The sequence below is a fragment of the Cardiocondyla obscurior genome, linkage group LG08 (assembly GCF_019399895.1).
Source record: "Cardiocondyla obscurior isolate alpha-2009 linkage group LG08, Cobs3.1, whole genome shotgun sequence".
NCBI classification, from domain to species: domain Eukaryota; kingdom Metazoa; phylum Arthropoda; class Insecta; order Hymenoptera; family Formicidae; genus Cardiocondyla; species Cardiocondyla obscurior.
In genome coordinates this window covers 5,282,694-5,309,367 of record NC_091871.1, presented here as the reverse complement: position 1 = coordinate 5,309,367, position 26,674 = coordinate 5,282,694, and the positions used below count along the sequence as shown (strand labels likewise).

Genomic DNA, 26,674 nt, shown 5'->3' with positions numbered 1-26,674 from the left:
TTCATCCCGGAGCTCGGATCCGCGTCACGAACGCGTTCAAGAGACCACGTCGTTATACAATCGAAGCGGGAAAGAATGATCAACCTTGTTCTCCGCGGTGCACGTTCATTGGTATTCCGGATGAGCGATACGCGCGTTCCCAGCGACCGATATCGGCGAGCTGTGCACACCAAAACGGGCCCTTACGAACGTAATCTCGTTTTGCCGCCGCGGGCGCGTTTCTCGCGGTCACGAAATCTAAGGCGACGATTAGTAATGCTAACGAGTTCGCTTTCGACGCGCGGGCCACCCTGAAGAGAGAAAAGAAGAAAAAAAAAAGAAACCTATTTACACGGCTTGTAAATGCGCGTTAATTTAACGCGTGAAATCAAGTATCGTCGTGAAATTCTATTCGAATCGAACGACGATTTAAAATAAGCTCCCTTTTCTATTTTTATTGTAATTTTCTACTTTGCTCGCAATGCAAGAATCATTCCACAGGCGAGGTATATATGTAGGTTGTGCATGCGGCACTCACCCGGCGTCACCGATGTAATCCAGCATGCGTATCTTCAGCATGTCGTATGCTGAATCGGCCGGTGTTTTCCGTCACACGTACAAGACCTCCGTCGAAGATCGGATTCGTCGCTGATGTCGAAATAATTGCACGTCACCGACGACCCGATATCCCGGGCGAGTCTAACGCGAGTTATCGAACGGTACCACGTCCCCGATGCCTCAAAACGGAACCGCGTGTGCTTCGCGAGTTATTTTACGCGAATCACTTTGCGTAGGAAAACGTACGCTCGTTCGACGAATCAACCGATACGCCGAGGCCTGTCCTTTTCAACGGATATTCGACGCAGAATCCCCAGCTACTGACGCATTAAGCGCACAAATCTGTATTCTCGTATGTTTAATCCTCGAAAGTTCAAAAATATACTTTTAAACATTCACGTTTGAAAATATCAATTTGTAACGCGTCCGTTCCAAACAAATATCCCGGAAATTCATATTTCTCGCAAAAAAAAATTTCAACGGAAATACGATTCGGCGCGAGGCAAATAAACTGCGGGCGAAATATTGAAGTTCGCGATGAATATTGTTCCGCCGTTCAGAACACTATTAATTTATTCCCATCTCTTTCACGAGGAAAGTCACTTTTTCTTCGCGTGCGGCGTACAGATATATTTTCCAATTTAAATGTTTCAGTTGCATTTTACTTTGCAACTGGAACAAACTACGCTCCGCGAACGATATCCCGACAATGCCGCAGATGCATTAAGATAGAGAGTAAACTTGAAACGATCCTGAAATTGAAACGAATCACCGACATTTCCCTCGTTTCCGCCGCGTAACGAGTTCACGTGGGTTATTTGACATCTGGCGACATTAGTTCTCATCCGATTGTCTCGGTTACGTCGTTGTTACATCCGACAACAGGGATAACGATATAATTCGCAGACCATTCGTTACAGTTCCGCGCGAGTTACGTGATTCACGTGTAATACACCCTAGAGACCGACAGCGTCGTCCCCGGCAGCCTCGGTTGGCTGCGATCTTTAAACAGTTTTAAAACAATATTATCTACGCGACTGTTATACGCATCGCGGACGCGATTTCGAAAGAATTAACAACATTTACTTCGATCACCGATTCGAGATGCGCGCGGGTACACGCTTGCATCTTAAAGTCATGCACTTTCGTTCGCACTAAACACGACACAGATCGCGAAAACGTTCTCCGTCGCCGACAAGATGACAAGAGACACGACGGCGTATCGAAGCGCCGAACAACTGTTTAACGAGCCTGTTCGTACTTGCATCGTCAGTGGCACTCGCTCCCACCCGCAACAGCCTCACCGCCACTTCTTCCTCCTCCATCGCTCACTATTCGCCCGGGTCCTCCACTACCTCTACTTTCCGCTCTTGTCCGAGTCCCCGAGATCCTCGAGAAGAGGACTCGGCGTACCGCTCTCGAGAACCGCCGGTCTTTCGCATCCGACGAGATGTTTGCGTTCTTTCAGGAGCCAGTCAGCATAGCTCCCTGATAAGTGTTATCGATCATCGTCGACGGCTAATGACAGCCGCATTAACGATATCAGTTGTCATCGAATGTCTTTAAGTACTCTTACGATTCTCGCGCGTGTTTAAAATTAACTAAGTATCATTCGCGCAGAACTTTTATCTCGTTACTTTCTCGTATCGTGATTCTTTTTATCAGTGGCTCGATAAAACAGGTAAAAGTATCGATGATACGGTGATAAACTTTGACCAGCTGATCGTTTTATAATAACATAGATGATAAAGATATTAAATTCTTTTCTTCCCCATTTTACCTTCCGCTGTATACGTAAAACAATGGCAATATCTTTTTAATCTGTCCCCGAGTTCTCGGTCTAGATCTCCCCTCGATGAATTTAAAATACGCGACCGCGGTTCTTTATTTGCTAAGGGATCTTTATTTGTTGTAAGTGGAAAATTATTAGTCTAGAAAGGGTCAGATTAGGTTAGCCTAGGCTTAGGGTTAAGAACCCCCTGATTTAGACGTCCTTCTCCGCGCTGATGCCATTACGCCGCGGCAAGACCGACAATTTTCTATTGAGATAATAGCACGGGGAAGAGACTCGAGGACCGGCGGAAAATCACGGGACTAGTTACCGAACGTATGTACTAATAGTATGCCCCGTTGTTTGACCACGGAAGATCGCCCGAGGCACGAGAACCGAAGTGTATTATGGATTTCGCAATGATCGGCCGGTCGGCGCGAGATTTTTCTGAAGACTGCGAGCAACTTTTTTTTTTTTTTTATTTTCCTTTCCGAGACGTTCGATAGATTTATGGCGACCGAACAAGATTTATTAGCGTTGCCGCGCGGAAAACCCAGGAGCGAACAAAAATAAACGCTGAATCGTTTCGACATGTGCACCGTTGTTTACGTTTTCAACGCTGGCGTGGTTGTGCGCGATATCAATATTTGTCACGATAAATTCCCAAAGGAAGCTGTGACCGGTAAAGTCCTCTTTCCCCCCCGGGGAAATTTCGGACTTCCCCGAGCATTTCCTTTTTTTACAAAATGCCGTGATCGTCGTTGTTTTGCTACCGGTCCGATAAGATTGCCACTTGAATGGGATCATAGACCTTTTATGCATTTACACCGCGGTAAACGAGGAAGTCTAGCGAACGCGTATACGATAGTGCGAGATACAGCGCTGATAAAGATAAGACTGATAACGGCGTAACAATAAGCACCTATTGTATGACTCATAATTACGTTTATTAATAATGTAAAAATAATTGTAAAAATTCTTCGCTTTTTTTTACGTATTTTCTAATTTTTTTTTAATTAATCGTCATTATTTCTTTTCACTTCTATTTTACTTCTAACTTCGACACGCAAGCAAGAAAATGTATTCATTTTAATTTATAAGGGATATTATTTTGTTATTTAAATTCAAGTTATCTACCACGCGGTTATTTCTTTCTGTTCCTCGTGATCGGGGACAAAAAGGTCCCTTCGCCGGATTGGATCATAGACGCGATTCAGCGTCTGCACGAGGGATGCAGCCCCCTACGGGGATAGGTAGAGCACCCGGGTGCATCGTGAGTAGAATAGCCAATTACCGGCGCGCGACGCATGCGTTTTTTCCTCGGTCCCTATTGTGATCGTTAAATTTAGCGGAATTATTTTGCTGGACCCCCTGCCGTCATCCCACCATTAACGCGCGGTCATTAATCTTCGTCCGTAATCGACGCGTGTCATCCGCGCTCACGACACCGGCGATACATCAAATTTGCATTCAGATCCCGGAATCTCGTCGCGGTCACGATCTTGGGGCGGAAAAGGTTCTCGAGCAAGTCAACGACGAGCGTGGATCAACTTGTCTCGAAGCTGATAAGTCAGCACGTAACATCGAAGGAACGACACCGATTTCGTGATCAGTGAGACGGAAAATGTCCAATCGGTAACGTAAAAAAAAAAAAATCCGCGAGGCCGAAAATATATTTGCCACGTAAAAATCAATCATCGTATCAAGATGATTTAATTCAATTAACATGCGTTCAAAAGTATTAAAAAAAAAGATTGCTTGAAATAATTAGGCGCGAACAGAGGGGACAGTTATTTTTTGTTAACGAACGCGTTCGACGTTCCGTTTAATATGTAGATATTAATGTATTATTTTTCATCTCTTCTTTCCAGCGATCACGGGCAATATTACGAGCCGTGATAGAATCTCACGGATTCAATCTTATTGACGGGATAATCAAATACGGCAGAAACCCGTTTACCGATAGCTCACTTATCGGAACGATATCGAGACTGAGCGTCAATATTTTACGAGTACCTTTCCCTACTCCACAAATATTCGACTTCGTAGTCGCGTCGGGCACGTATGCATTTCGTTTTATGAATATCCCAAGATTAGATACGTAACATCCCGAATTACGTTTTAATTGCCACGTTAAAAATACAACGGAGATCGAACAGCGTCGGACTTTAACGTTTTCTCCAACATTGTAATCTCGTTGCTTCACCGTTTTATTATTTCAATACATAAATGCAAATGTATTCTTTGTTTTTTTTTTTTCTTTTTTTTTCGAACAAGGCGCTTTTATCCCTCCCTTCCTCCGAACGTCAGAGGGATGCAAAGTGATTTTTCGCCGGAGGGACTTGATGGTGGCGTTTTACAGAATGGGCTCCCGACTTGTTTATCGCCCGTCGTGCTTACGTAACGCGCCTCGCTCATCAACGAATATGAATGCGCGGGAGAACGCGGGGGACCCTTAAAAAAAAAACTCTGGGTGACCCAGTTCTCGGTGGGGGGGTTTCGCGACGAAACGGCAGCCTCCGTTAACTAATCGAAATAGCGGGGTCATCCCGATCGGGAACGCCGCCACACTTCTCAAGGTCGTTTCCGTTCTTCCGTTCCACGCCGCAGCCCTAACTCGCCTCCCGGAGGACTTGCGCGCGCACTCGCATAATTCCCAGCACCTGGCGAATCTAATTTATTACTCAACGATCATCTCCGCTCGACGGCCGATCGACGATCTCTACCCGAGTCGACGGAATGAGGATGTTCCTCTTCCCCCTTTTCCTCCCTCTCCCTCTCTCTTTCTCTCTCTCTCGATAATAAATGATTCCCTTCGTTATGTAAGGCATTACTGTGCCTACCGTACACCGGCGTGCTAGATTCTACGCGGTTCGACAAGTTTCGACGGAACTTACTGTGTCTGAAATATTATCGCGAGATATTTAATGGTTAATGAATGCAATAATGAACGTAATGTATTCTGCGTGGAAACACGAGGGACTTTTAAAGTCTCGTTGCGGTTTATCGTTATAATTATTTTTTGTCATTAATCTTTGGCAGCCGATCAGAGAGACGGAATTCCATTTTCGATTTATTTCGTCAAATGCCACGAGCTCGAATATGTGAACGTGAGATTGACGTAAATTCGGCGTTCCGACCGATGCGCAACGCGAGTCCGAAAGATAAAAGGAAGCCGCGAGAGAAGCCGCAATTCCACCGCGGAAAGTGAAGTGGTGGAAATATTAAAAAAAAGACAGAAAAAAAATTACAAAAAAGCGGTTTGAAAAACGCACTGTTTGAATAAATTGATATAAAATGCGGACGACGAGTAATTCAATTTATGTATGAAATTAATTCTATTTCGTAAGTAAATATTTTTCCGTTGAATAATTATTCCTTTCAATAATTTTTTCTTCCTGATTTTGTAGAAAAAAAAAAAAAATAATAATAATTAGATATTCTTTTGTAATCAATGGTATGCATCTCTGCGTGAAAAAATAATTTATCGCGGAATATCTAAAATTATAATAACAATAATATCCCCTCGTACCGGTGCAACGACGCTTGTGCGCGCAAATGTTGATCTTGGCGAATGAATATCATTCACTCGTACAAAAGGTATTTACTCGGCCTCCACGGGAATAGTAACGCCGGAAGCGTCCGGTCCGCGGGTCGAGATAGTACAACACGTTAATAAGCCATAATGGTGATCTCGTAATGGCGAGGCATTCTAACAACGATGCTATCTGACGTTCACTTCAGATTGGATTTCGAAACGCGCTCTAATTGTTCCGTGTGATGAAGCGAGAGGATCGCCGCGGCCGTCCATCTCGGAACGAAACCGACGCGACGGCGCGCGTCTGAAAAAACCCGACGAAATAGGGGAGGGAGGGCAAAGCGCGCAGATATCGAGGGGAGAAACAGAAAAAAAAGGGGGGCAAAAGGTAACGGGGTGAAGCACCCTACCTGTGGATCGTGATGTTCCGGGAGTCCGGGGAGGCAGCCGCACGGCTGCGGCAGTCGGCCAGGGGCGTGGGGGCCTTGAAGAGGTCGCCGAACGACAGGTGATGGCTGTAATCGCGGCAGGCCCAGGTGTATCCGCTGCGCTCATCGTTGCCCTCCTTCGCGGTAGAACGCTGCCGTCTACTCGCGGCACTGCCGCCTCCCTCGCCTGTGGCACTGCCGGCGCCGCCACCCTCGGAGAGATGGCGGGTCAAAGGTCGCCGCATGTCTCATCCGGATCGCGCGAACCGACTGAAACTCACCCGCCGCGACTCGGCCGTTCACGCGGCTCGGGGACGGCGCAAAGTTGCCCGCGATTCGCGCCGCTCGGGCGCCACGGCCGTTGGATGCGCGCGCGTACACGTCGACCACCGGATCCTCGACCTCCCTCCTTCGCGAGAATGCCTCCTCCGCCCGCGCCGCGACGGTGTCGTCCGCAAGGGAGCTCACGCGACCGAGATACCGGGTGCCGGGAGACGTAACATCGCGCGCGATTTAACCACCAGCCGTCCGTAAGCGGTTCGAAACGGACACTTTCCACTCCCGAGCGAGCCTCCCGGCTACCTTGGCCACGCACGGCTATCGTCCGACTGCCGCTCCCCCACGAAGCCGCGACCGACGCGCGGCCACCTTCGTGGATAAGGAAGATCGCGCGACAATTTAAAAAGCGCTGAGCTGGTAATTCCTTTCTCTTGTACATACATGTAAATTATTTTTGCGGAAAAATAAATTCTGCTATACAATAGTAATTAAAATAAGAAAGAAAGAAGCTCAATGTAATTAATGTAAAATGGTCACAAATAAAAAAAATATTTAATCTACACTAAGTATAATCAGTTATTCAACCTAACCATCACCTTTCCTTACATTACCTCACGAAGCAAGCTGTCGATGTACTTCAGAGGGAAAGAAATAGGCGGTATTAACAGGTTAAAGCAAATATTTAATTTATTTGTGAATCTGCGCAATCATAAAATATATCCATGTAACGGTCAACGAGATATAATATCGATAGAGCTCGGCGCTGAACGTGACGAGGCAATCAACACGTGGGGGAGTAGACGGACGTGATTCCTAGAAGAAGTCGCGCGACTTCCCCGCACTCTATTTCTCAGGGCGCACCTTGTTAACCTAGGTCTTATCAGTTTCTTTCCTGCTTCGAGATAAGAAGCGCGACGCGCTTCGTGGCGGGGAAGTAAAGAACGAACGGTGAGGAAGGAGAGAAAAGAAAACGATACGTCGTTCTCTCGTCATTTGCACGTGTAATATATAAAAATAGAATCCACGGTGCGCGGCGAGATACGCCGACGTCATCGGTCGACATTAAGGTGACGAGAAGGGAAGAGAAAAGAACTCAGGGGGGCTGGTGCTAGCGAGAGGGTTGCGGATCGAAAATCAAAGTCGCCGGCTTCGCGGAGCGTCGCGACGCCGCGTATCTTGTAATATTCGTAATCCGACTACGAGTCATATCGCTTGTTGGCAGACACTGTTTACGACAAATCACAATGCGCGTTCATTCGGAACGGGTTGAGCCTACCTTTCTAAGCGACGGAATCGTCCTCCGATTCCGTCGAGGCTCGCGCTACGTAAAGATCGATCGACGGATTGATCGGCTAATTGCGAGTGAATTTCGCGAATAATCGTCGCTACCGTTGCGCCCGCTCTGCCGATCGGTGTCGCAAAAATGGGTTCGCCTCCGCGTTCCGTTCCCATCTTCGACGACCTCGCTAAAGCTGTTATGTAACTCTTCAACCCCGCGTTTTACGGCTCGATATACGAACGAGAGATCGACGTTATTCGCAAAACACGCACGCGTCTGTATTTTTTTTAAATTTTATGTTACCGGGGCCGCGCCCAACCTTTCACCGAGGGCAACCAATTGGTGTAATAATTATTGGACTCATGATGCACGGTACTCGCGTGAGCGGAGGCAAATTAAGGATCTCACGCGAATGGGGTAATAACCGGCGTTAGTTAATTAAATTAAAGTATACAGGATAATAAATCGCACGCTCTCTTTTGCGGGGAGATGCGCGGATAGTACGTCATAAACGAATCGTTTGCAAGGAAATTGCGGTGGAAAGGGGTGTTCTAATTTTTTTTTTTTTTAATCTTATATCATTTCATCTTCTTGCGTCAAGATCATGCAGCGCGGCCCAAGCTACATCTCAACATCTGTATGCGGCGAATCGCAACTCGGCGATTCGTCTTCACATAATGCTATGATCGAGCTACAACATTGGCCGTGTCCCTACGTTAAAGACTCGGCCGTGCATAAATATATATGCATATATATGTATATATATATTATTTTTTTCTCTTTTAAATCGCGAAGGGAGACGAAACAGGACGCGCCGTCTCGCGGACGTGCGCTACGCGCGTTTCCGCTGTGTTGTACGATATTAATTATTTAATCTGAGATTGTTAAGGTATACGACTCTATCTTTTTTCCCCGTCTCTTTGTTCGACCCTCCATCCTTCTCTTTCCGGCGCGGTCCATACTCGCAGGCGCGAGCCTTAGCATCCGATCTGGTGCAGCATCGACGCGAGCCGAAACACACGCATCCAAGCGAACATGCCGGTGGACGGCGAACGGCAGACGGGTGCCCGCGTCGACGAAGACGTCGACGAGGCCTTCCGCTGCTCCTGCGTCCCGGACGGCGAAGTTCGGCTGAGAGTTGCGTCCACGGATGCTGCGTCGCTGCTCTCCGACTTCCGCTGCTTCTGCTGCTGCTGCGGCGAATACTTCATGTCTGCGGTTACGTGAGAAGGTAAGTGAATACCAGAGAGAAAAAAAAGAAAGGGAAACGTTCTCCACTTCGTCCGAAGTGGACGAGCTCATCAATGCTGAAGCCATCGCCGGTTATGTACTATGTACTTTACTCTTTTATTCTTAACTTTAATGGCTCTCCGCAGATCCGTTCCCGTACGATCGCTCTAATGACATTTTTCGAGTCGGTGAAATTATTTAAAACCAACGAAGGAGCCATTGAGCCGAGCCAAAAAAAGTAAACGTTACGTCGTAATAATATTAATTGCATATCGACGACTCGACGCTGGTGTGAATTATTCCGTAGGTAATTCTCTCCGTAATTGCAATTATTCCGTGATGAATCTCGACCAGCGGCGATAATACGCGGACCTTTTAGTGGTACCAAGCGTCGCATCAGCCTTGACTACGTTTATCCCGCAGTTAAATGCTCACGGTCGTCCTGCGTGGAGCGAAAATAATTAAGCGAATGGTCCCTGATTTTGTGAAATAAAATTACGTGCAAATTCAACGGCTGCATTTCCAGTTTTAATTTCATTTCGTCGAACTTGGTCCCGCGGGGAAAACCGTCTCGCGGCAATTGCAACGAGTCTCTCGCATCGGTCCGTGAAACAAACGCGATCAGTTAGCGGGTTGCTTCGAATGTATGTGCATTGTACGCGTGTATATGGCTGTTTATTGTACTCTTGCGAAATCGTCGTTTCCAGGAGCACGATTGCTAGGTGGGCGTCTCGGATGGCGCACGCGCCTCTTTCGGCCAGCTGATTCCCTAGACCTACTTTTCGCCTCGATGATGCGGACTGACATCATATATACGACCGTGTCACTCTCAAACCCGCGGAGGCCGTCCCTCTCCATCGCCTAATGCAACTGGTCTCGCAAAGATCAATCGTGTACGTTCGAGGCTTCATCCCGTTCTCCAATTCATTTTCGCGTGTCTTCCGGAAATAGCCAGAAAAACCAATTACATTTCTTTGACACGAATGTTTGTGGAAACAAGCTGTGTAACTCGTTTGCGAGCCGCGCGCTTTCCATGATGATTTTATCTGTTTATCTTATCCCTCTGTGTATAACCGGCAGTCATCAGCGTTACGCGATCGTGATGTCACACGTTTTTAATAGCGGCTACGGAAAACTGCGCGCGTTTTGCCGATACTTATCTCTCCACCGACTTGCAATTTCAGACCGCAGCTGCAATAGCAATTAGGAAATTTAAATTAAATCTACAGAAGTACGGCGCTTTCTATCTTTTCATCTCTTCTTCTTCTCCTCCCTCTTTTCTTTTTCTTTTTAAATAAATAAAATCTAAGCTAAAGAACGATTCCCGATTTCTATATTTGTGAATAACAGATCACATTTGTGAATATCATTTTTTAAATAGATCTAGTTTTAGAAACGTTTCTCCTTAATAAGTTGTCCTCGTAAAATTTTTTTTTCTTCCCATCGCGCCGTCGGGATGACAGCTGTTTCACATAAAATCTAGTCCAAGTGACATTAAGCACAAATTATTCTCTCAGCGCCAGCACGTGAATACATATCGCTGTAAGTTTTACGTCCGCGTTTGCGTGTGCGTGTCGAGAAATCCCGTGTCCTAAATCTTGGTCGTTGCTCGAGACCGTCCTTAGATAAGCGCGCGCTACTCTACTGAATGAGCTTCCACTTGGTACACGCAAATAACGAAGGTTGCGGACCATTTGGTGGATAGGAAATACAAATCGGCAAATGTCTCTCCGTTTATATACGCGCGAAAATATCGCTAGACTGGCGTACGGGATGCGAGATCATTAGATAGACCTTGCTGCTAGTTGCCGTGTGTTATAAAAACAGAAACCGTTTCATACCCTTGGCAAATAACGATCGATCTACGACAACACCTGTGCGAGATCTCTAAAATTAAATACACGTCATCTAATTGCAATCGTCTTCTCGTAAGAAAATAATCACGCTTCAAGAAAAAAAAAAAAAAAAGGAAGAAAGAAAAAAAACCCGAAAAGATAGGAAAAAAATGTTGAAAGACACATTTCATTCCTCGAAGAGTCCAATTGCGCTTCGAATCGTCCACTCTGGTTGGTGCGCGATTACGGTGTCGCGCTGTCACATTAATTCGCTGACAGCAAACTAGTCGCCCCGCGTGAATTATTGATTAATTTAATACGACAACCGATAAACTCGCTGCGACAGTCGTAAAAGCTCGGACAACCCGGAGGCTTGAACGTTATAGAAAATCGAGACTTTTTAAATATCCCGCATTGAACTTCAATTAAACGTGTCTTAGAGACAAGTGCGGCTGGCAATATTAAAAAAAAAAAAAAAAAAAAATCAAGGTAAAAGGCTTTTAATTATTTCAACATATAATCGCATAAGATAATTATCGTTGTTATGTATACTTCGCTACAACGGCTTCAGCGGAAGAATAAATATAACAGTTGCTAAATGTCAAAATCATACCGAATCGATCCGCGAACTGTACAGCGCGAATGTTTAGACCTGGCTTCATGACAAATATTCATTTCCGATATAATACAGGAATATTGCAATAACTCAGAAAGAAAAAAAAAAAGAAAAAAACAATAAAAGAGCGTATCTTCAGTTTCATATTGAACTAGGAAAAATCACCTCTCGCGATGGCTTCAATTAATTATTTCTGTTTCTGGCTTAGGCTCGTTGAGTCAGGATTAAACGGTTCTCCAAGTGATTAGGGACCGTGATTCGCATTCTTTTGAATCGTGCTCGAATCACTCACCTGATGGACTCGTGTTTGATCGTTTAAAGCCCGTCTACCGAGCGGGAACGTTGGGACAGTTGGACCGATTACGGCTGGCTGGCTGGCTGACTGGCTGGTGAACACGCGACTGGTGAACCACAGTGGTCCCGTGCGCGGCGCGTAGCGTTCTGCGGGCCACGGCGACGAGGTGCATCGCGACCGGGGGACGGAAGAGACCGGGGACAGCTGGGAGAGGAGAGGAGAAAGAGGCGAGAAAATCCTCCTCCGCGTCGCGCACCTCCACGTTGACGCGATCGTTGGGACGGCACAGGGAGGTGAAAATGGTGGGGTGCTCGTCTTCGTGGTTGCGCACTCCGCAGCGCCGGCGCTGCATCGACCCATCGGCTGATGGTTCCTCGATGTACGAAAAAGACCAACCGCCGCAAGGCCACGACTGCCGTACGCCGAAACGCTCGCCCCGTACCCCGTTAAGATCATTATTTCTCCTCCCGCTTTTGTTCGAGATTTATTCCGCAATTCACCCCAGTTCTCTATCCACGAGCGTTTGCTGGCTCATCTTAGTACATGAGACTATTCAACGTCATCGTTAACGACGCTTCCGCTGCATCCGCTACGATTTATTCGCTCTCGGAGAAAGATCCGCGTATCCCACGCAAGAAGTACGCCCCTTGCTTATTTAGGACGATCTGACATCCTGAACTAGGTCAGATCTTAAAAGTCCGGGGTACTTAAAAACAAGTATCCATATCTTTGCGGATCACCGATTTTCCAGTTTCGCATTCATCCTCGTAGATATGCAGCTCGGTGATTACGAGAAAGATCGCGACTTTGTAATTTTCGTAAGACAACTGCATAATTAAACCCGAAGAAATCGTAAAGCTTTATCGCCGGTCTTTTTCGTGGTTTTATTTGCTCTACGGGCGGTTACCTTTCATTCGCATAATCGGATTATTCTGTAATACGCGACTTGGACTCGCGCGAGCTGCAACCGCAAGTATTTCTGATTCGAATCGTTCAGGTGATCCTTGGCTCGTTTTGTACGTCGACAGAGCTTTGAGCAAAATTCTGATCAGTATCTTGGGCATCTGTAAGGCTCATTTGATTTTGTCGCTATTATCTTGATAAGAAGCGTGTGCGCAACTAGGTAAGCATGGTGCCGCGCAAATATAAAGGTGTATACTCTGATCGATACCCGCGGTCGGACTTTTTCCAATATATGACAAGCTTCCCATCATTGGCTATCAAAGCAATCGCGACTACATTGATCACATAAAACACATAAAACTTTTACATAACAGCGCTTGTCAAACAAAATTTATTTTAAATTCAAAATTTATTTTTAATTCCTGGGTTTGTGGAAAATATTATTCAATCTTTTAAAAAACATTTTCCAAAGTTAATTAAAAAATAACGAGATAGTGCTAAAAACGCGACACGGTTTAATTATTATGCATGTTATCGCAAGAGCACAGTGTCAGAGAAACCCGATTACGACTCAGACAGCTGGCAGCGTAGGTATTTTATCCGTTATACAGACGTTGTTAATGCACACGAAGTGCGTTTATCTGCTCCACAAGAATAATCTTTCATTGGAGATGTCGAGCATTGTCGGGGGTAAAAATAGTTTGCGCTACCCTTTGGCAAACGCTATACTGCGGTTTGAGGTCAGTAAAACGCCCACAAAGAATTAAAAAAGGGACTATTCGTTTGCTGATCTTATAAATATTGAAGAATATACAGTACAAGTTTATTCATGTGTGCCTCAAACGGTCACCGTAGAAATGAATAAAAATATTATAGTATTAAAAAAAAAAAATATATATATATAAGCTAATTAAATTTCTTTTTTTCTAATTTGCTATTTTTATGCAGTTTTCTTTTCAGATAATATATCTTATTAATAAAGCATATTAATAAATTTTAATTATATAAACGAAAAGGAAAGTGCAGACTTACCTATCGACAGCGTACCATGTCGAATAGCACGTACTTTTCGATGTGCCTGAACTTTTGAGCGAGCATGCCGTGTTCGTGGTCGGTGACAATTTTTTCGGGGATGGCGAAAGTGAAATCCCGCTTTCCGACGTACAAGATGATCTTTCTTCACTTTCGGGTTGCCACGAGTATCTTGTTTTGGCGCGAGGACTCGGGCTCGATCCACGCGAGTTCGATAAGCTCTTTGGACTTTTTGGACTGTTAGAACCATTAGAATTAAAAACACGACCTAAACGCAGTCTTAAGGAAGTCTTATTTTTAAATTGTGCAACACTATTGCCGTCAACGCTCGAAAACTGATCGACTGACTCTAAATTATTCATTATTAAAAAAAAAAAAAAATTAAAGATTATTAGTGAACTTGTAAAAAGTACTCCTTCGAAACGCGGATACTAAAATTCACCACTGTCAAAAAGCGACTGCTTTACAATTTCGCCAAGCAATTGCGTAAAACCCCAGTCGAGCCAGAAACTTCCTGCCGTCACTGACCACATCCTTCCTCCTTCGGTTTTATCAAGCTCAAACGTCCTTAAATGCATATACAAGAACAAGGAAGTCTAATAACAGGAATGGGAAACGTGGAATACGTGTGATAAGACGATCAAATACTTAATGCGACAGCGTTTGTCTAATCTAATCGAAGCCCAAAAATCATAGTATATTACTGATACCTAATCGATTGATAAATACTCAAGTTATCAAGTTTGCTTTAATCCATCTGTCGCAAACGATTAGAAACTTACACAATTCAACGAAAAAAGCGGAACAAACGATTTTTTAATTGCCTAGTCTATATTTTATCTTTGATTTACAGATCGACACTCGCTGCATGGTACAATGATAATAAATAATCAAGGACGCGGAATTCGCGAAAGAGAGTGGCTCAACCACTCGCATGGCGGGCGTTAAGCGCTCCCGTGAATATCTCTTCGGTGCGATGAAGAAGAAAAGAAGCAGAGTCAAGATTAACCCGACCCCTGTCACGTCATGTACATATTTGCAATTACCTACTTATCAACAATACATTAACAATTCATTACTATCTGAACACGTATTGCGAACGCTTTTGAGTACCATCGAGAGAAGAGTCCGTTAGATAAACACGAGTGAGATGACGAAACTTGATGAGATGATAATCATACTAATATCGCGACTCATGCCACGCGCGGCACCTCGTGTGCGCTCGCTCGCTCGCGTTTGTCGCGATTTCCGCGATCGGTAGCATGCACGCGGGGAAACGTTTACTTAGTCGCCTGTTCGAGATAAGCTATAAGATCGGCCCGTTCCTGCGGCTTTTTCAATCCGGCGAACACCATTTTCGTGCCGGGAATGTACTTCTTTGGATTTTCCAGGTACTCAAACAAGGTATCCTTGTTCCAAGTGATACCTAAAACATAGCAATGCGTAAGTTACACAGTTATAAATTAACGCTATTTATCAATTTATTATTTTAAATTTATGTATCAATAAAACGAAAGGCCTTACCTTTTGCCTTGTTGGCATCGGTGTACAGGAAACCTGCGGCCTGCCCAGTTTTCCTACCTACAAGTCCGTGCAAATTGGGACCTACTTTGTGTTTGCCACCCGCTTCGACAGTGTGACACTGCGCGCATCTTTGAACAAAAATCTAGAAGAAAGAAATTACTCAATTATGATAAATTGTTAGTTGTACAAGGCTATTAAATTTCATCTTGGTTATTTACCTTCTTTCCTTTCTCTGGATCGCCTGCTGGAACACCCATATTTACTTAATTGTATACTCTGAAAAAAAACACGTTTAATTAAATAAAAATTGTTAAGCTAAAAATTATTAATTATTTTTTATTAATATCAGATATATATCTTATTAAATATTTAACTATTTTTTTCATATTTGAAGCAAATAACAAAGTTATAGTTATTAAATAATATTAAAACCAACTTGTTAATTAAATATCTAATTAATAAATTTTCTTTCAGATCAAAATCGAGTTTTTAACTATCTAATAATCATCGTTATGTGATGACCTTTCGTTCAAATGTTAATCGCATGCGATTTTGCAAGAACAATTTCGAAAAATTGGCGCTTGAAAGAAATTTCGTCACATTGCCAACGTAACTTATATACTTTATTCATTATAAAATAAAAACTTGGAGTCTTTAACTCGATATCTTAATTCAAACACGAGCGGAAAATTCTCGTTCTTTCGAACTGATTAGTACACTAGTGAGACATACATGTACATATATATATACAATTATATAATGACAAACTATTACATAATTAATATTTCAATCGTGGTTTTTGGGCTCGGACGTTCTCTAATTTGATTTTCACCTTGACGTTCACTCGCGATAACGCAAGTTATGCACTATGATGCAAAAAGTAATTATCGTACGTCATCACATTGACGTGTCAGAGGCGCGTGAGGACCACATGTGAGACTTTCGTAAAGCAGCCACGATGAATTGTCGATCGATTGATTAAGCGTTCGATAAATCATTCCGAATTAAAAATTTGTTTCAAGTGTTTCGCGGCATCGAAAGCGGGACGTAGAAGGGCAAAAAAGACGTCCGCGTGGTGTTCTAGAACGACCTTTGCGCCAATTCTAACCGGAAGCCGATTAAACCGAAGATTGCATCGAGCAGATGCATTTCCCTTTCCCTCTCACGCTTTCAACAAAGATAAGCAAGCTTCCCGACTAACATGCATTTCGGCGAGTCTCTTTCAGAAATCGTAGTAACTTCTTGAATATAATTGATTCGAGAGGAGAGAAGATGGAGGGGAGGGTGGTTATTCTTGAATTCCTCCCCCGCGACGATCGTCTACCGCGCTAAGGACGTTCCGCACGACCCGAAAAACGGTATTCGGATCGTTCCAAGATCAACTTGACCAGGGCCAGGGTTAGGCGCGTTACGTAAGAACGTAACTCGCCGTTCACTGATCACGCGGTCACGCGGGGGATATTCGATAAGAGGAGCGGCGGCCGAGGGACTGACGAAAGACACGCGGGATCTTTCCCCGAACTTACGAATCTCGTCTCGCCGTTCGATCTTGGATTACGCGAGCGATAATGTGCCCAAGCACCACGTGGTTGCCATCAAGATGACCGACCGCACGTAGAGAAAGAAACGCGCGAGCACGCGTTATAATTGTACTCACCGACCGCCTTGGTCACACACGGTGTTGCTGGCTGGCCCGTCGTCCGACCGTGAAGACTAACAGTTGCGATCGACGTGCAGTCACAGTGATGAGTGATCCCGTTGTCCGAGCACTCCAATTCCAATGGCCGATGCAACCTGACGCATGCGTCGTATGTACACGAGACTTGGTCAACGGTCGCCAGATGACAGCACGAAATAGATCGGTGGAGGAATCGCCATCTTTTCTTTAATCCGTTACGAGCCATCACCGGCAAATCGAGGTTATCGTCATCAAGGTAGTAATGGAAGCCGACATCTGTGAGAGTTGTCATTTTACATTATTGCGTTAATTCACGAGTTTGTAATAAAAATCCTTGAAAAATACGAGAAATTTATAAATTTGCGCCGGTAAATCTAACGCCGGTTTATTTGAGAAAAAGATAATTGCAAGATATGGTAAATGTGACAAAAGGAATTTTAGTTGAGTGGTAAGACTCTTTTTTTATTAAAATAATAACTTATTAATAAGAAATTGTAACGAGCTAATAATTACATTCATTCACTTATAGTCCAAATCCTCCGGAATATTAAACTGCTTGTTAAGTTCCTGGTTGGAGATATTGAATTTATTCCTGCACCAGCTTTGTAGAGCAAAAACATTGTCTGTCCATACATTCGCTACATCTTTGTACTTCTAAATAGAATATTATATTATTAGAAGCATTAATAATTATATTTTTACATATTTATTTATTACAAGACTTATTTTTACTGTGACTGCACCTGTGCCTTTTCATCCATTTCTGCAATTACATCAGGATCAACTTCACTAAATTTGACAATGAGCTTTTTTATATCTTGCTCTTCCTTTTTCAGTAATTCCACTTCTTCTAACAGTTTTGTTTTTTCTTCTGTATTATTCTTCAATTTCTGCATAATATGTTTTTGATAAATAAGACTGCAATTCAAATTTAAGACATTTTAAATTTACCTTTTCTTTTTCTATATCTTCCTTAATCTTTTGAAACTTAAACTCGGTTTCCACTATCTTTTTGTTAGTATCAGCTATTCTGCTTTCTGTGGCAGTGATATTTTCCCTGTAAAACATTGTTTCCTAAATATTTTTGTTTATTAAATATAGCCATATAACTTGTTTAAAAAATTACCCTGGAAATCTCCAGAAATATATGGTTGTACCAATTTTTTCAGACCGTACCAAGCCATCATCTACTAAGCCTTGTAACACATCTTTAACGCTTTGCAATACAATACCCTTTTCTCTTGGTGCAATTTTTTCAAGTTCCTTTAGCGTGAAAAATTCCTTCTTCTCGTAAAATATTTGTAACATTCTCATACGTTTTTCGTCAAGAGAAACCCCTTTCTTCTTGGACATAGTATCTGTACATTTATAATAAATGTTATTAAATATTAAAATAAATTTTTTTTTATTTATTTAGTGATGCAGCTATGAAACAATTTCTTCTACATTTGGATGAAACATCTGCACTAGGAAGAAAATTCATAATTCAAGATCTGGATGAGAGACATTTATTCATATCTGCGGACATATTGGAAACTTTGCAAGCAAAAGTGGATGATTTAATGGATCAGATATCATTCCCACTGGCAGAAAAAGGAGTTTAAAAAAAACAAACTGCGAATATTTTTTTTTAATATAATACTGTTAACTTAAAAAATGGCTCGAGAATCTGGTAGAATAAAAGATGCGGTTCAAAAAAGAATTCTTGACGATGCTGCGCGTAAACGTAGACAAAAAAAGGCATTGGAGGCCTTGGAGCAAGATAATTTCCACGATGATCCACATGCTGATTTAGGTAAAAATGCACTTTTCCGAAGATTTGTACATTAAACAATACATATATATATATATATTTGTTTTAGTTATGAGTAAAAAAGTGCCAAAATTTCAAGAGACACTAGACAGCAGAAGTGGAAGTAGAAAAAAAAAGACTCGGTCTGCAGAATATTACAAGCAACGTTTTCGCAAGACCTTTGCTCAGCTTGTTGAAGAAGATCTCAATATAAATCCTAATCCACCGAACTATGCTTGTGCTCAAGCATCACCATCTCGTTTACCCGAAAGACATTTCTGTGCAGTGTGTGGTTTCCCCAGTAGTTATACATGTATACCATGTGGAGCCCGATATTGCAGTGTTAAATGTCTAGGTACTCATCTCGATACAAGATGCATGAAATGGACGGTTTAATTTTTATTTTGTACCTCAACATATGTATATTTTTTCATGGAAAAGATTTAACTATCGAATGTATTGTTTCAATAATAAAATACTTGAGAAAATTACGACACAATAAAATCTTTAGTAGGCAAAATGTCGACACTTGCTAAATAATTTACTTTAACTCTTAAACTTCAATAATTTATCCAATTTAACGATAAAAATATTAAGTTACTTTTATTGCAAAGGAAATAATTACATCAATATTAGAGGTTAGGAAAATTTGTTATACCAACAGAATGTAACGATATAATATATATGCATAATAATATAATATAAAAATTGCAGTAACTTACCTTTTTAATTAAACTTAAAACAATTAAAAATTTTTGTTTTGCTCCCAAAATAACACGTAATACCGCTAGTTCAATGTAAAATAATTTACTTGCAGACCATACAAAAGTATTCGATTCGTTTTAACTGGCTTTAACTGCACTTCCTATCCTCGATTTTTTGCTCTTCCTCTTTTTTACCTTGAGTTCATTCAAGTATATACATAAAATCGAATTTTACAAAGTGTTTGCTGCAAATCACATAGTTTTCAGTTACTTCGTGTCCAACAAACTCGAACCACTTTTTTCTAAGTTCCTCACTTTTTGGCAATCAGAAAAAGAGCACAAGTTAGATTGTGAATTAGCACGTTACCGTAAAATTCTTCGTTAGAGATTGTTGCCGATGCACAGATATCTTATTGTCGTTTATTTCTATTTCTTTGCAGATGTAACAATACCGAAGAACCATCCTCGCCAGCAGAAAATTACGCGTACAAATCGTACAATTGTCTTTTTCGTCGCGCTCAAAAAACAAGCGAGTGGCGACCTCAGTTGTGAGAGACGCGTATTTACATGCTAAAATAAGTCGTCTAGCAACAGCTAGCAAACAGCTGAGTCCGGTTGAGGTCGCTGAGTGTTTCGTGACATCAGGAATCGTGGGATTGACCGCAGTTCGTCACAGTGATCACAGTCCATGAAGTCCATCGTCCGTGATCAGTCTACGATAGTCTGCAAGCTGATGTGGATGTGCGTGTCAGAGAGATTCGAATTACAGCACGGTCATCTGGAGCGCAGACGACGAGGTTGGTTCTCAGCTTATTTGCGCCGCGGAAAATGCTAATCGAAAACGAGCAGATCGCATTTGATCTCTCCTACTCATTTATTTACTTATCTATTCTCTCTTTCTCTCTCTCTTTCTCTTTCTCGTCTCGCTGCTGCGTGCTTCGATGCTCGTCGCGAACGACACTTTGGTATTTTTTAAGCAAAATAGAAGAGGACACGGTGGTTTTCGATTACCTCGCGTGAAGGTGGGTCGATTATGACGCAATCGACGGTTGGAATTCACCGTTTCCGCCTAGATCATTTCTGCGATAGATTCGACAATCCACGCATATCGCGTAAATAAAACGCATCCGGCATGGCCGTGTATACGTGTGCACTGGATTCTACGTCGTTGCTTTAACGCTCAGCTTACACTGCTCGGCGGTTTCTTACCATCCCAACTAGAATCACGAAATCGAACGACGAAAAACGTTTCGATGAACTATTTTAGCAGAATACCAATGTTTGTGGCTTTTTATATCAATATTTTGCTTGATTGCAGCCTTGGCAAGAGAAACCAAAGTCCAAAGGTCTGAAAGAGTGGGCATGTCATTTGAACTTTTCCACGTTGTCATTAAGTCATTAGAGAATATTTTATCAACTCCTATCATCTCCTATCATTCCAATCATTCCAATAAGCGCGATTATATTGACTTAAGATTATTGCTAATACATCTGACGTCAGTTTTCAACTCTTTCAACTGGTTGTTTTTAGAATTTCTGATACTCCGTTTGCGGGATAATTGATTTGAAACAAGATGACCATTGGTACCATAGCTTGACATTGATCTTCAATTTATGAGTAGTTATTTTTAACGTCTGACTAGAGAGATGTTATTTTATTAAAATATGGATTGCTTTCGAAATTTTTAAGTCAACAAATATCATTAAAAATTTATTAACGATTATTAATATAAGTAAACTAAACAAGAATCGTTGATAAATTTTTTGTGATCTCAATAATTAAAGCATTTGTTAATCGCATACATTGAAATCTTAGATGTTTGTTCGCAGTAGCCTACGGTGTGGCTTTATACGTGATAATCTTACATGCGCTTTACACATCGCAATTCGCTTCCACGTGCTACCAATAGCGTAATCAATTCATTTCATTTCACCGTCTTCTTCGTATCTTTGTTCGTAAACACATTTTCAAGTGTTACGCCGATAACAAGTGTTACATAATATCCTCACATTGCTTGTTCACGGCGTTGCATTTCGATGGGCGTTTTATACCGAATCAGAGTCATTTCGAGAATTAGACTTGATTTTCGCTGACTTGCTACTCCGAGAAAATACCTGACGCTCTAAACCGCAGAACACGTAGTAAGAATCTAGCATTTACCTTGAATTTCCGTTTCTCATTGCTTATTAATGAAATTACCTATTTCAAAATCATATATTAAATTTTCACAAATTCCTTTCATCCGTGCATTTTGAAATTTCAGATGCTCGCTTAACTAATTCCGAGATGGAGAAATCGTAATACTCGTTCCCGAATGCAATCCCATAAATAATATTAGAAACTCCAGCGAAGCTTAAAAATACGCCCAAGGTCTCGGTCCATTTGTAAAATAGATAATTTACTCAAATCGCGTTGCGCAGATCTCTCCTGAATTTCTCGAGTTTTCTTTGCAAAAGTCTCACTCGTCTTGAGAATTAATATACAGCAGATTATTTCAATGACGTTCGTCGTATGACGACGCACAAACGCACTCATCTATCTTCTCGTGAATGCGTAATGATTATCATGCTGTAACACGTGGTAAGAACGCATGCACGCAAAAATGAGAGAGATAAGGTTTCTAGCAAATGTAGCTATTATATAACTATGGAAACTTTTTCACAAATTATAAAAACCGTTCTCATTTAGTATTTGATAACATGTCACAAGCAAATGCTCGACAAAATTAATATAAAATATTTTTCGGTTTTTGTTTTAAATTTGACTCCAAAAAGGATTAAAATTTCTGATTAATACAAATACAAAAAAATTTTCTATTTTCTACTGTTATATGCAAAATTTTTTTTCTTATTGATGATAAACTGGTTGCTTATTATTTCACAAAAGTAAGTTTTGATGTTGCAATAAATATGCCATATTAGTAACACGATAGAAAAAAAATAAAACGATAAGACTTTTTGTATCAGCAACCTTTGTATATTATAGGTCTCTTTTTTTTCATATTTTTTTTATTATTTTAAATTTAAATAATAAGTTGCGATATCTATTTAGTAAAATCTCTTACGGAATTCTAATTGGCATGGCGGCCGATAAGACGATACTTTGGAGATATTTTTAGTCTGTCGTATATAGATGTGAAAAACGATTATCTAATTTGCTTTGTGCATACGTGTCTCACAAGCAGAAATATCGATGCGAATTGTTATGCAAAAATTATCAATTTAATTCGTTCTTATTATGCTTTTTATAAACTTGCGGTTGATAACAAGAAACTATAATGCTTACGTAAAAAATGTAACCGAAGATAATTCTTATCATTGTGTCGCAAGCATTGCTTTCTCGTCAATTGTTATTTATCGTGCTAGTTTCCGATTTTTGTGCTTTACATAAATAATAACGTTATGAAACTACTTGAAAGAAGAACTCATTTTGTAGCCTATACATTTTTGTTTTCCATCTTTAAATATAAAGTATAAAAATTGATAGCACTTGATAACACTAGAGTTTTATGCGAATATCATCGCATGCGGACATGCGTACAAAAAAATTATTTTTTTATTTTGATTTACATCTTTGTAAAGTACAGCTTCTATAGTTTGCACTTTGGTCTTCTTGACGTCAGCATTATCTAACTGCAAGCACGATAATATTAAATTTAAGCTCTCCCTTCCTGCCTCTTAAGAATCAGTCGTTGTTATCTTTCTTCTATATCGGAAGGTTAATAATATTTTTAAAGTATATATTCTTTTATCAATATTACCGGTCTTCCATAGAAATTTATTCCGTTTTGTAAGATAATAAATCGTTAAAAGGATATCATATCACGAATTATATCAGAAACTTGAGTGATTAAGCGCACAATTGTCAACAGTAAATCAAGATTAATTATACGGAAATTGAAAAAAAGTTTAAAGAGATAGATAAATTTTTTGTGAATGTCTGATTTCGTAAAACGAATATATTTGCAGAGTTATCCCGTGTCGGCTCATACATGTCATCAATACGAAAAGGAGAACGGCAATTTGCATGAAAGTCCATCGGAAGCGGAGCAACAGGGTGTGCCAGAGATGAGTGGGCATGCAACCCGTCCTGGAGAGGGTGGTCAAGCGGTTCTTGAACGTATTCAGGTATCCGTGCTACCGATTGGAAAACACACCACGTCGACTACCACATTAGCCCCGCCAATGGAGAGGCAAGATGTGGACGTTACAGTAAGAAAAATATATTTATTATGCTATATTAATTAATATAAAAGTTCAACTATTCTTATCAAAAAGATTAATATTATTGTTAGCTAAATATATTTAATAAGTATATTTATAATCTATACTTTTATGTATAAACAAGAGTAATATTATGTACGTTACAGAGCAAACAGAAAAAATCTACTGGAAAGGAGATTTCGAATACCCAAAGGGTCTGGACGAGTCTGGTGTCCGGCGCGATAGCAGGAGCTATAGCGAAAACTACGATAGCACCATTAGACCGTACAAAGATTAATTTCCAAATTTCGAAGCAACCCTACTCGGCCAGGGCAGCGATAGGATTTTTAACTACAGCGATGCGCACCGAAGGCCTTCTTAGCCTGTGGCGTGGAAATAGCGCTACCATGGTTAGGATAGTGCCATATTCGGCGGTGCAATTCACGGCGCACGAACAATGGAAAAGAATTCTGAATATTAACGGCGCGGAAAGGTATATGAAAAATTCAGGAACAGCTTTAACAAACAAAGAAAGCGTTTAACAATTTAAGTGATACAGTGTGCAGGTTTAATTTCTGCGTTATAAATATTTGCAGAGAAAAGCCATGGGCGAGCTTTTTGGCCGGCGCACTCGCGGGCGTGACATCGCAGACCATGACGTACCCTTTAGACTTGATGCGGGCAAGAATGGCAGTGACTTTGAAGGCCGAATACAAGACTTTGCGCCAGGCGTTCTCGCGAATGTATAAACAGGAAGGAATATTGGCGTATTACCGTGGATTCACCGCTACGATTCTTGGTGCCATCCCATACGCCGGCTGCAGTTTCTTCACGTACGACATGCTGAGAAACTTATTTAGCGGTGAGTCGATTCCGTTCACATGAATCCTCTTGATGCCCGTCGACGGTGGCGGTGCTTGTACTCAAATATATACACACATACACATACAACATGCGAAAAAAAGACAATCGAGGGTTATACGAATGAGAGTGGCTGTTGTATATGATCGTAAAGCAGGGTACCGATGGGGCACGTCGGGGGCACCCTGTTTCCCCTGATATTGGGACGGTACTAACTTTAATAGCGACGCGAGACAAGCCCGACCGGCGGCGTATTTCGAAGTGCTGCGTGCTTCATGTTCGATGATGGCTACGTGTCGATGAACAGTGTACACGGTGACTATTCCGGGATTCTCGACCTCTCTCATTTGCGGCGGCATCGCTGGAATGGTCGGTCAGACAAGCAGCTACCCACTGGACATTGTGCGGCGAAGAATGCAGACGTCGGCGATCAAGGGCCAGCATTATCACACGATCACGTCAACTATCGCGAAAATTTATACGTAAGTACTGAAAGACATAATAATAGAATGTAACAACAAAACGATAAATTAGTTAACATACATTATACACGTTACAGGGAAGAAGGAATAATGGCTTTTTACAAAGGCTTGAGCATGAATTGGGTAAAGGGTCCTATTGCTGTTGGAATCAGTTTTGCCACGCATGATACAATACGGGACACTTTAAGGAAAGTTATAAGCGAAGATACGTAAGATTAATGGAACACATAACATTGAAAGTCTATTATTACAAAATACTACCGAACAATTAGAATTATTAATTATAATTATTGCTTGACTGTTATCAAAATCATTTATATTAATTATCGATTAATAATCAGCAATATTAATTCGTAATTATATAAATAATAATTATAATTACTAATTATTATATCGTTTAACACAAATGATTTTAATGATAGATAAATAATGTCAGCTTACATTTTAAAACTTTACTTGGCAAAAGAATTGTAAATTTGTGCATAAAGCATCGTCAATAGCAAGAATATAAAATAATATTGCAGTAAATGCATTATTAACAATATAAGAAGAATAGGTGGTCAATTTACGAAGGCATGTTGCCAAACGCAACACAGGAAGTCATTAGTACAAATTGTTAAATATTATGTACATATTGTTATTCCGATCATTATAAAAATCGTTGGAAAAGTTGGAGAGATGTAATACATGTATCTTACACATTGATCGAATAATATTAAAGTATGATTTTTAAAAATGATATTTAAGTATATAATTAAAAGTTTAAATAAAAACATAAATTTTCTTACTTGCCTTAATTATGTTAAAACTTCTACGATAAAAGTGGACAAGCAGTGGTATCATTCATATTTGAAATCGTGTGTATAATCGTGTATACGGCACTCTTTATTTTGAAAATCAAAATACTCAAGAGAATAATAATTTTCTTAAGCCTATGTAAAATGTAGAAATAATGTACAGTTTATAAAATAAGTTTCGCCGGAAAATCAGATATTTAATTCAATCAATACACCTATATTGGTTTGATGCTGCAATGACTAATTTACGTTTATTTATAAAGACTGCAATCAATATCGACAATAAAATTTAGAACATCGTAAAAAGATTCGCCATCGTTATATTTCTATAATAAGTTTATATCACAATTAATTATTAACAGTAGCATATTACAGTTGTATATGTTAAAAAAGATTTATATACTTGTTTTGTCTGCATTTCAGCATCTTACGATTGAATAGTTTTAAATATTTTGTATATAATTTTAAATGCTGTGCCACAAATTTATGTAAACAGTTAAAATATAAAATTTATGTGATAACAAAGAAGGGAATTAATTAATTTATCGCATTTCGTATTTGGAAATTTAATGCCTTCTTCATATTTTGCAATATTTCACAAAAAACTTTGCTTTTTTTGACAATACAAATTTGTCCTTTTAATGATTAATTTTCGGAGTTTTCGGAATTCATGTAATCATGTTAATTACAACACTGCATTGTATTAAAAAAAATTTATTCTTTATAATTTTATAGCTTGTTTGCAATTATTGTATTATGTATAATATAAAATTATTTAGTAGATATATAAATTTTATACAGCTTATGATTTTTATTTCAGCTTATTTATATTTTTATAATGTATGATAGATACAATCAAGTCATCTATAAAAATTTATCTATAAAACGAA

General features: G+C 40.8%; 6 protein-coding genes across 9 annotated transcripts in view; 3 read left to right on the top strand and 3 right to left on the bottom strand.

The window, feature by feature from the left end:
- The window catches only part of LOC139104904 (rap1 GTPase-activating protein 1), an 82,838-nt gene extending 68,468 nt beyond the window's left edge, over positions 1-14,370 (bottom strand). The window contains exon 1 of one of the 3 annotated variants that reach the window (XM_070660667.1): positions 13,744-14,370. In XM_070660667.1, the coding sequence (XP_070516768.1) occupies positions 13,744-14,105 (362 nt within the window). In that variant the 5' untranslated portion in view covers positions 14,106-14,370. Of the gene's footprint in view, positions 1-517; positions 5,667-6,256; positions 6,755-13,743 lie in introns of those variants that run through there. The other 2 variants (XM_070660668.1, XM_070660671.1) reach the window with 2 other exon arrangements.
- Positions 14,371-14,469: 99 nt separating this feature from the next.
- Positions 14,470-17,067, bottom strand: Cytc (mitochondrial cytochrome C). The gene is made up of 4 exons (XM_070660691.1): positions 16,925-17,067; positions 15,486-15,543; positions 15,268-15,409; positions 14,470-15,169 (listed from the first exon to the last, which is right to left on the bottom strand). Exons 2-4 carry the CDS (start codon positions 15,522-15,524, stop codon positions 15,024-15,026), a joined length of 327 nt encoding a protein of 108 aa, XP_070516792.1. The 5' UTR covers positions 15,525-15,543; positions 16,925-17,067; the 3' UTR covers positions 14,470-15,023.
- A 15-nt stretch (positions 17,068-17,082) lies between these two features.
- On the bottom strand, positions 17,083-20,040 carry LOC139104914 (meiotic nuclear division protein 1 homolog). 2 transcript variants are annotated; one of them, XM_070660688.1, is made up of 7 exons: positions 19,757-20,040; positions 19,460-19,686; positions 18,072-18,303; positions 17,897-18,002; positions 17,689-17,835; positions 17,459-17,599; positions 17,083-17,221 (listed from the first exon to the last, which is right to left on the bottom strand). In XM_070660688.1, the coding sequence occupies exons 3-6, from the start codon at positions 18,296-18,298 to the stop codon at positions 17,465-17,467; spliced, it is 615 nt and encodes a 204-aa protein (XP_070516789.1). In that variant the 5' UTR covers positions 18,299-18,303; positions 19,460-19,686; positions 19,757-20,040; the 3' UTR covers positions 17,083-17,221; positions 17,459-17,464. The 2 variants fall into 2 exon arrangements, with proteins under 2 accessions (XP_070516789.1, XP_070516790.1); XM_070660689.1 differs by having other exon boundaries at positions 19,809-20,040.
- Tfb5 (transcription factor B5) lies at positions 17,215-18,549 on the top strand. The gene is made up of 2 exons (XM_070660692.1): positions 17,215-17,393; positions 18,363-18,549. Exons 1-2 carry the CDS (start codon positions 17,359-17,361, stop codon positions 18,547-18,549), a joined length of 222 nt encoding a protein of 73 aa, XP_070516793.1. The 5' UTR covers positions 17,215-17,358.
- Positions 18,602-19,238, top strand: LOC139104915 (zinc finger HIT domain-containing protein 1). The gene is made up of 2 exons (XM_070660690.1): positions 18,602-18,740; positions 18,808-19,238. The coding sequence occupies exons 1-2, from the start codon at positions 18,602-18,604 to the stop codon at positions 19,131-19,133; spliced, it is 465 nt and encodes a 154-aa protein (XP_070516791.1). The 3' UTR covers positions 19,134-19,238.
- A 56-nt stretch (positions 20,041-20,096) lies between the features above and the next one.
- Dpcoac (dephosphocoenzyme A carrier) lies at positions 20,097-25,726 on the top strand. Its single transcript, XM_070660683.1, has 6 exons — positions 20,097-20,238; positions 23,411-23,653; positions 23,812-24,137; positions 24,241-24,506; positions 24,813-24,987; positions 25,065-25,726. Exons 2-6 carry the CDS (start codon positions 23,510-23,512, stop codon positions 25,198-25,200), a joined length of 1,047 nt encoding a protein of 348 aa, XP_070516784.1. The 5' UTR covers positions 20,097-20,238; positions 23,411-23,509; the 3' UTR covers positions 25,201-25,726.
- The last annotated feature ends 948 nt before the right edge of the window (positions 25,727-26,674 follow it).

What these genes read in the sequence shown, in the direction of transcription:
- Dpcoac (XM_070660683.1), top strand. Translation starts at nt 23,510, where the DNA reads ATGAGTGGGCATGCAACCCGTCCTGGAGAGGGTGGTCAAGCGGTTCTT. An exon ending in GGCAAGATGTGGACGTTACA is followed by an intron (nt 23,654 to 23,811) that starts GTAAGAAAAATA and finishes TGTACGTTACAG; the next exon opens with AGCAAACAGAAAAAATCTAC. An exon ending in GCTGAGAAACTTATTTAGCG is followed by an intron (nt 24,507 to 24,812) that starts GTGAGTCGATTC and finishes GTCGATGAACAG; the next exon opens with TGTACACGGTGACTATTCCG.
- Cytc (XM_070660691.1), bottom strand. Translation starts at nt 15,524, where the DNA reads ATGGGTGTTCCAGCAGGCGATCCAGAGAAAGGAAAGAAG. An exon ending in ATCCAGAGAAAGGAAAGAAG is followed by an intron (nt 15,410 to 15,485) that starts GTAAATAACCAA and finishes TCTTTCTTCTAG; the next exon opens with ATTTTTGTTCAAAGATGCGC. An exon ending in CGATGCCAACAAGGCAAAAG is followed by an intron (nt 15,170 to 15,267) that starts GTAAGGCCTTTC and finishes GCTATGTTTTAG; the next exon opens with GTATCACTTGGAACAAGGAT.
- LOC139104914 (XM_070660688.1), bottom strand. Translation starts at nt 18,298, where the DNA reads ATGTCCAAGAAGAAAGGGGTTTCTCTTGACGAAAAACGTATGAGAATG. An exon ending in TATTTCTGGAGATTTCCAGG is followed by an intron (nt 18,003 to 18,071) that starts GTAATTTTTTAA and finishes AATGTTTTACAG; the next exon opens with GGAAAATATCACTGCCACAG. An exon ending in AAGATATAGAAAAAGAAAAG is followed by an intron (nt 17,836 to 17,896) that starts GTAAATTTAAAA and finishes CATATTATGCAG; the next exon opens with AAATTGAAGAATAATACAGA.
- LOC139104915 (XM_070660690.1), top strand. Translation starts at nt 18,602, where the DNA reads ATGGCTCGAGAATCTGGTAGAATAAAAGATGCGGTTCAAAAAAGAATT. An exon ending in TGATCCACATGCTGATTTAG is followed by an intron (nt 18,741 to 18,807) that starts GTAAAAATGCAC and finishes TATTTGTTTTAG; the next exon opens with TTATGAGTAAAAAAGTGCCA.
- Tfb5 (XM_070660692.1), top strand. Translation starts at nt 17,359, where the DNA reads ATGGTAAATGTGACAAAAGGAATTTTAGTTGAGTG. An exon ending in AAAGGAATTTTAGTTGAGTG is followed by an intron (nt 17,394 to 18,362) that starts GTAAGACTCTTT and finishes TTATTTATTTAG; the next exon opens with TGATGCAGCTATGAAACAAT.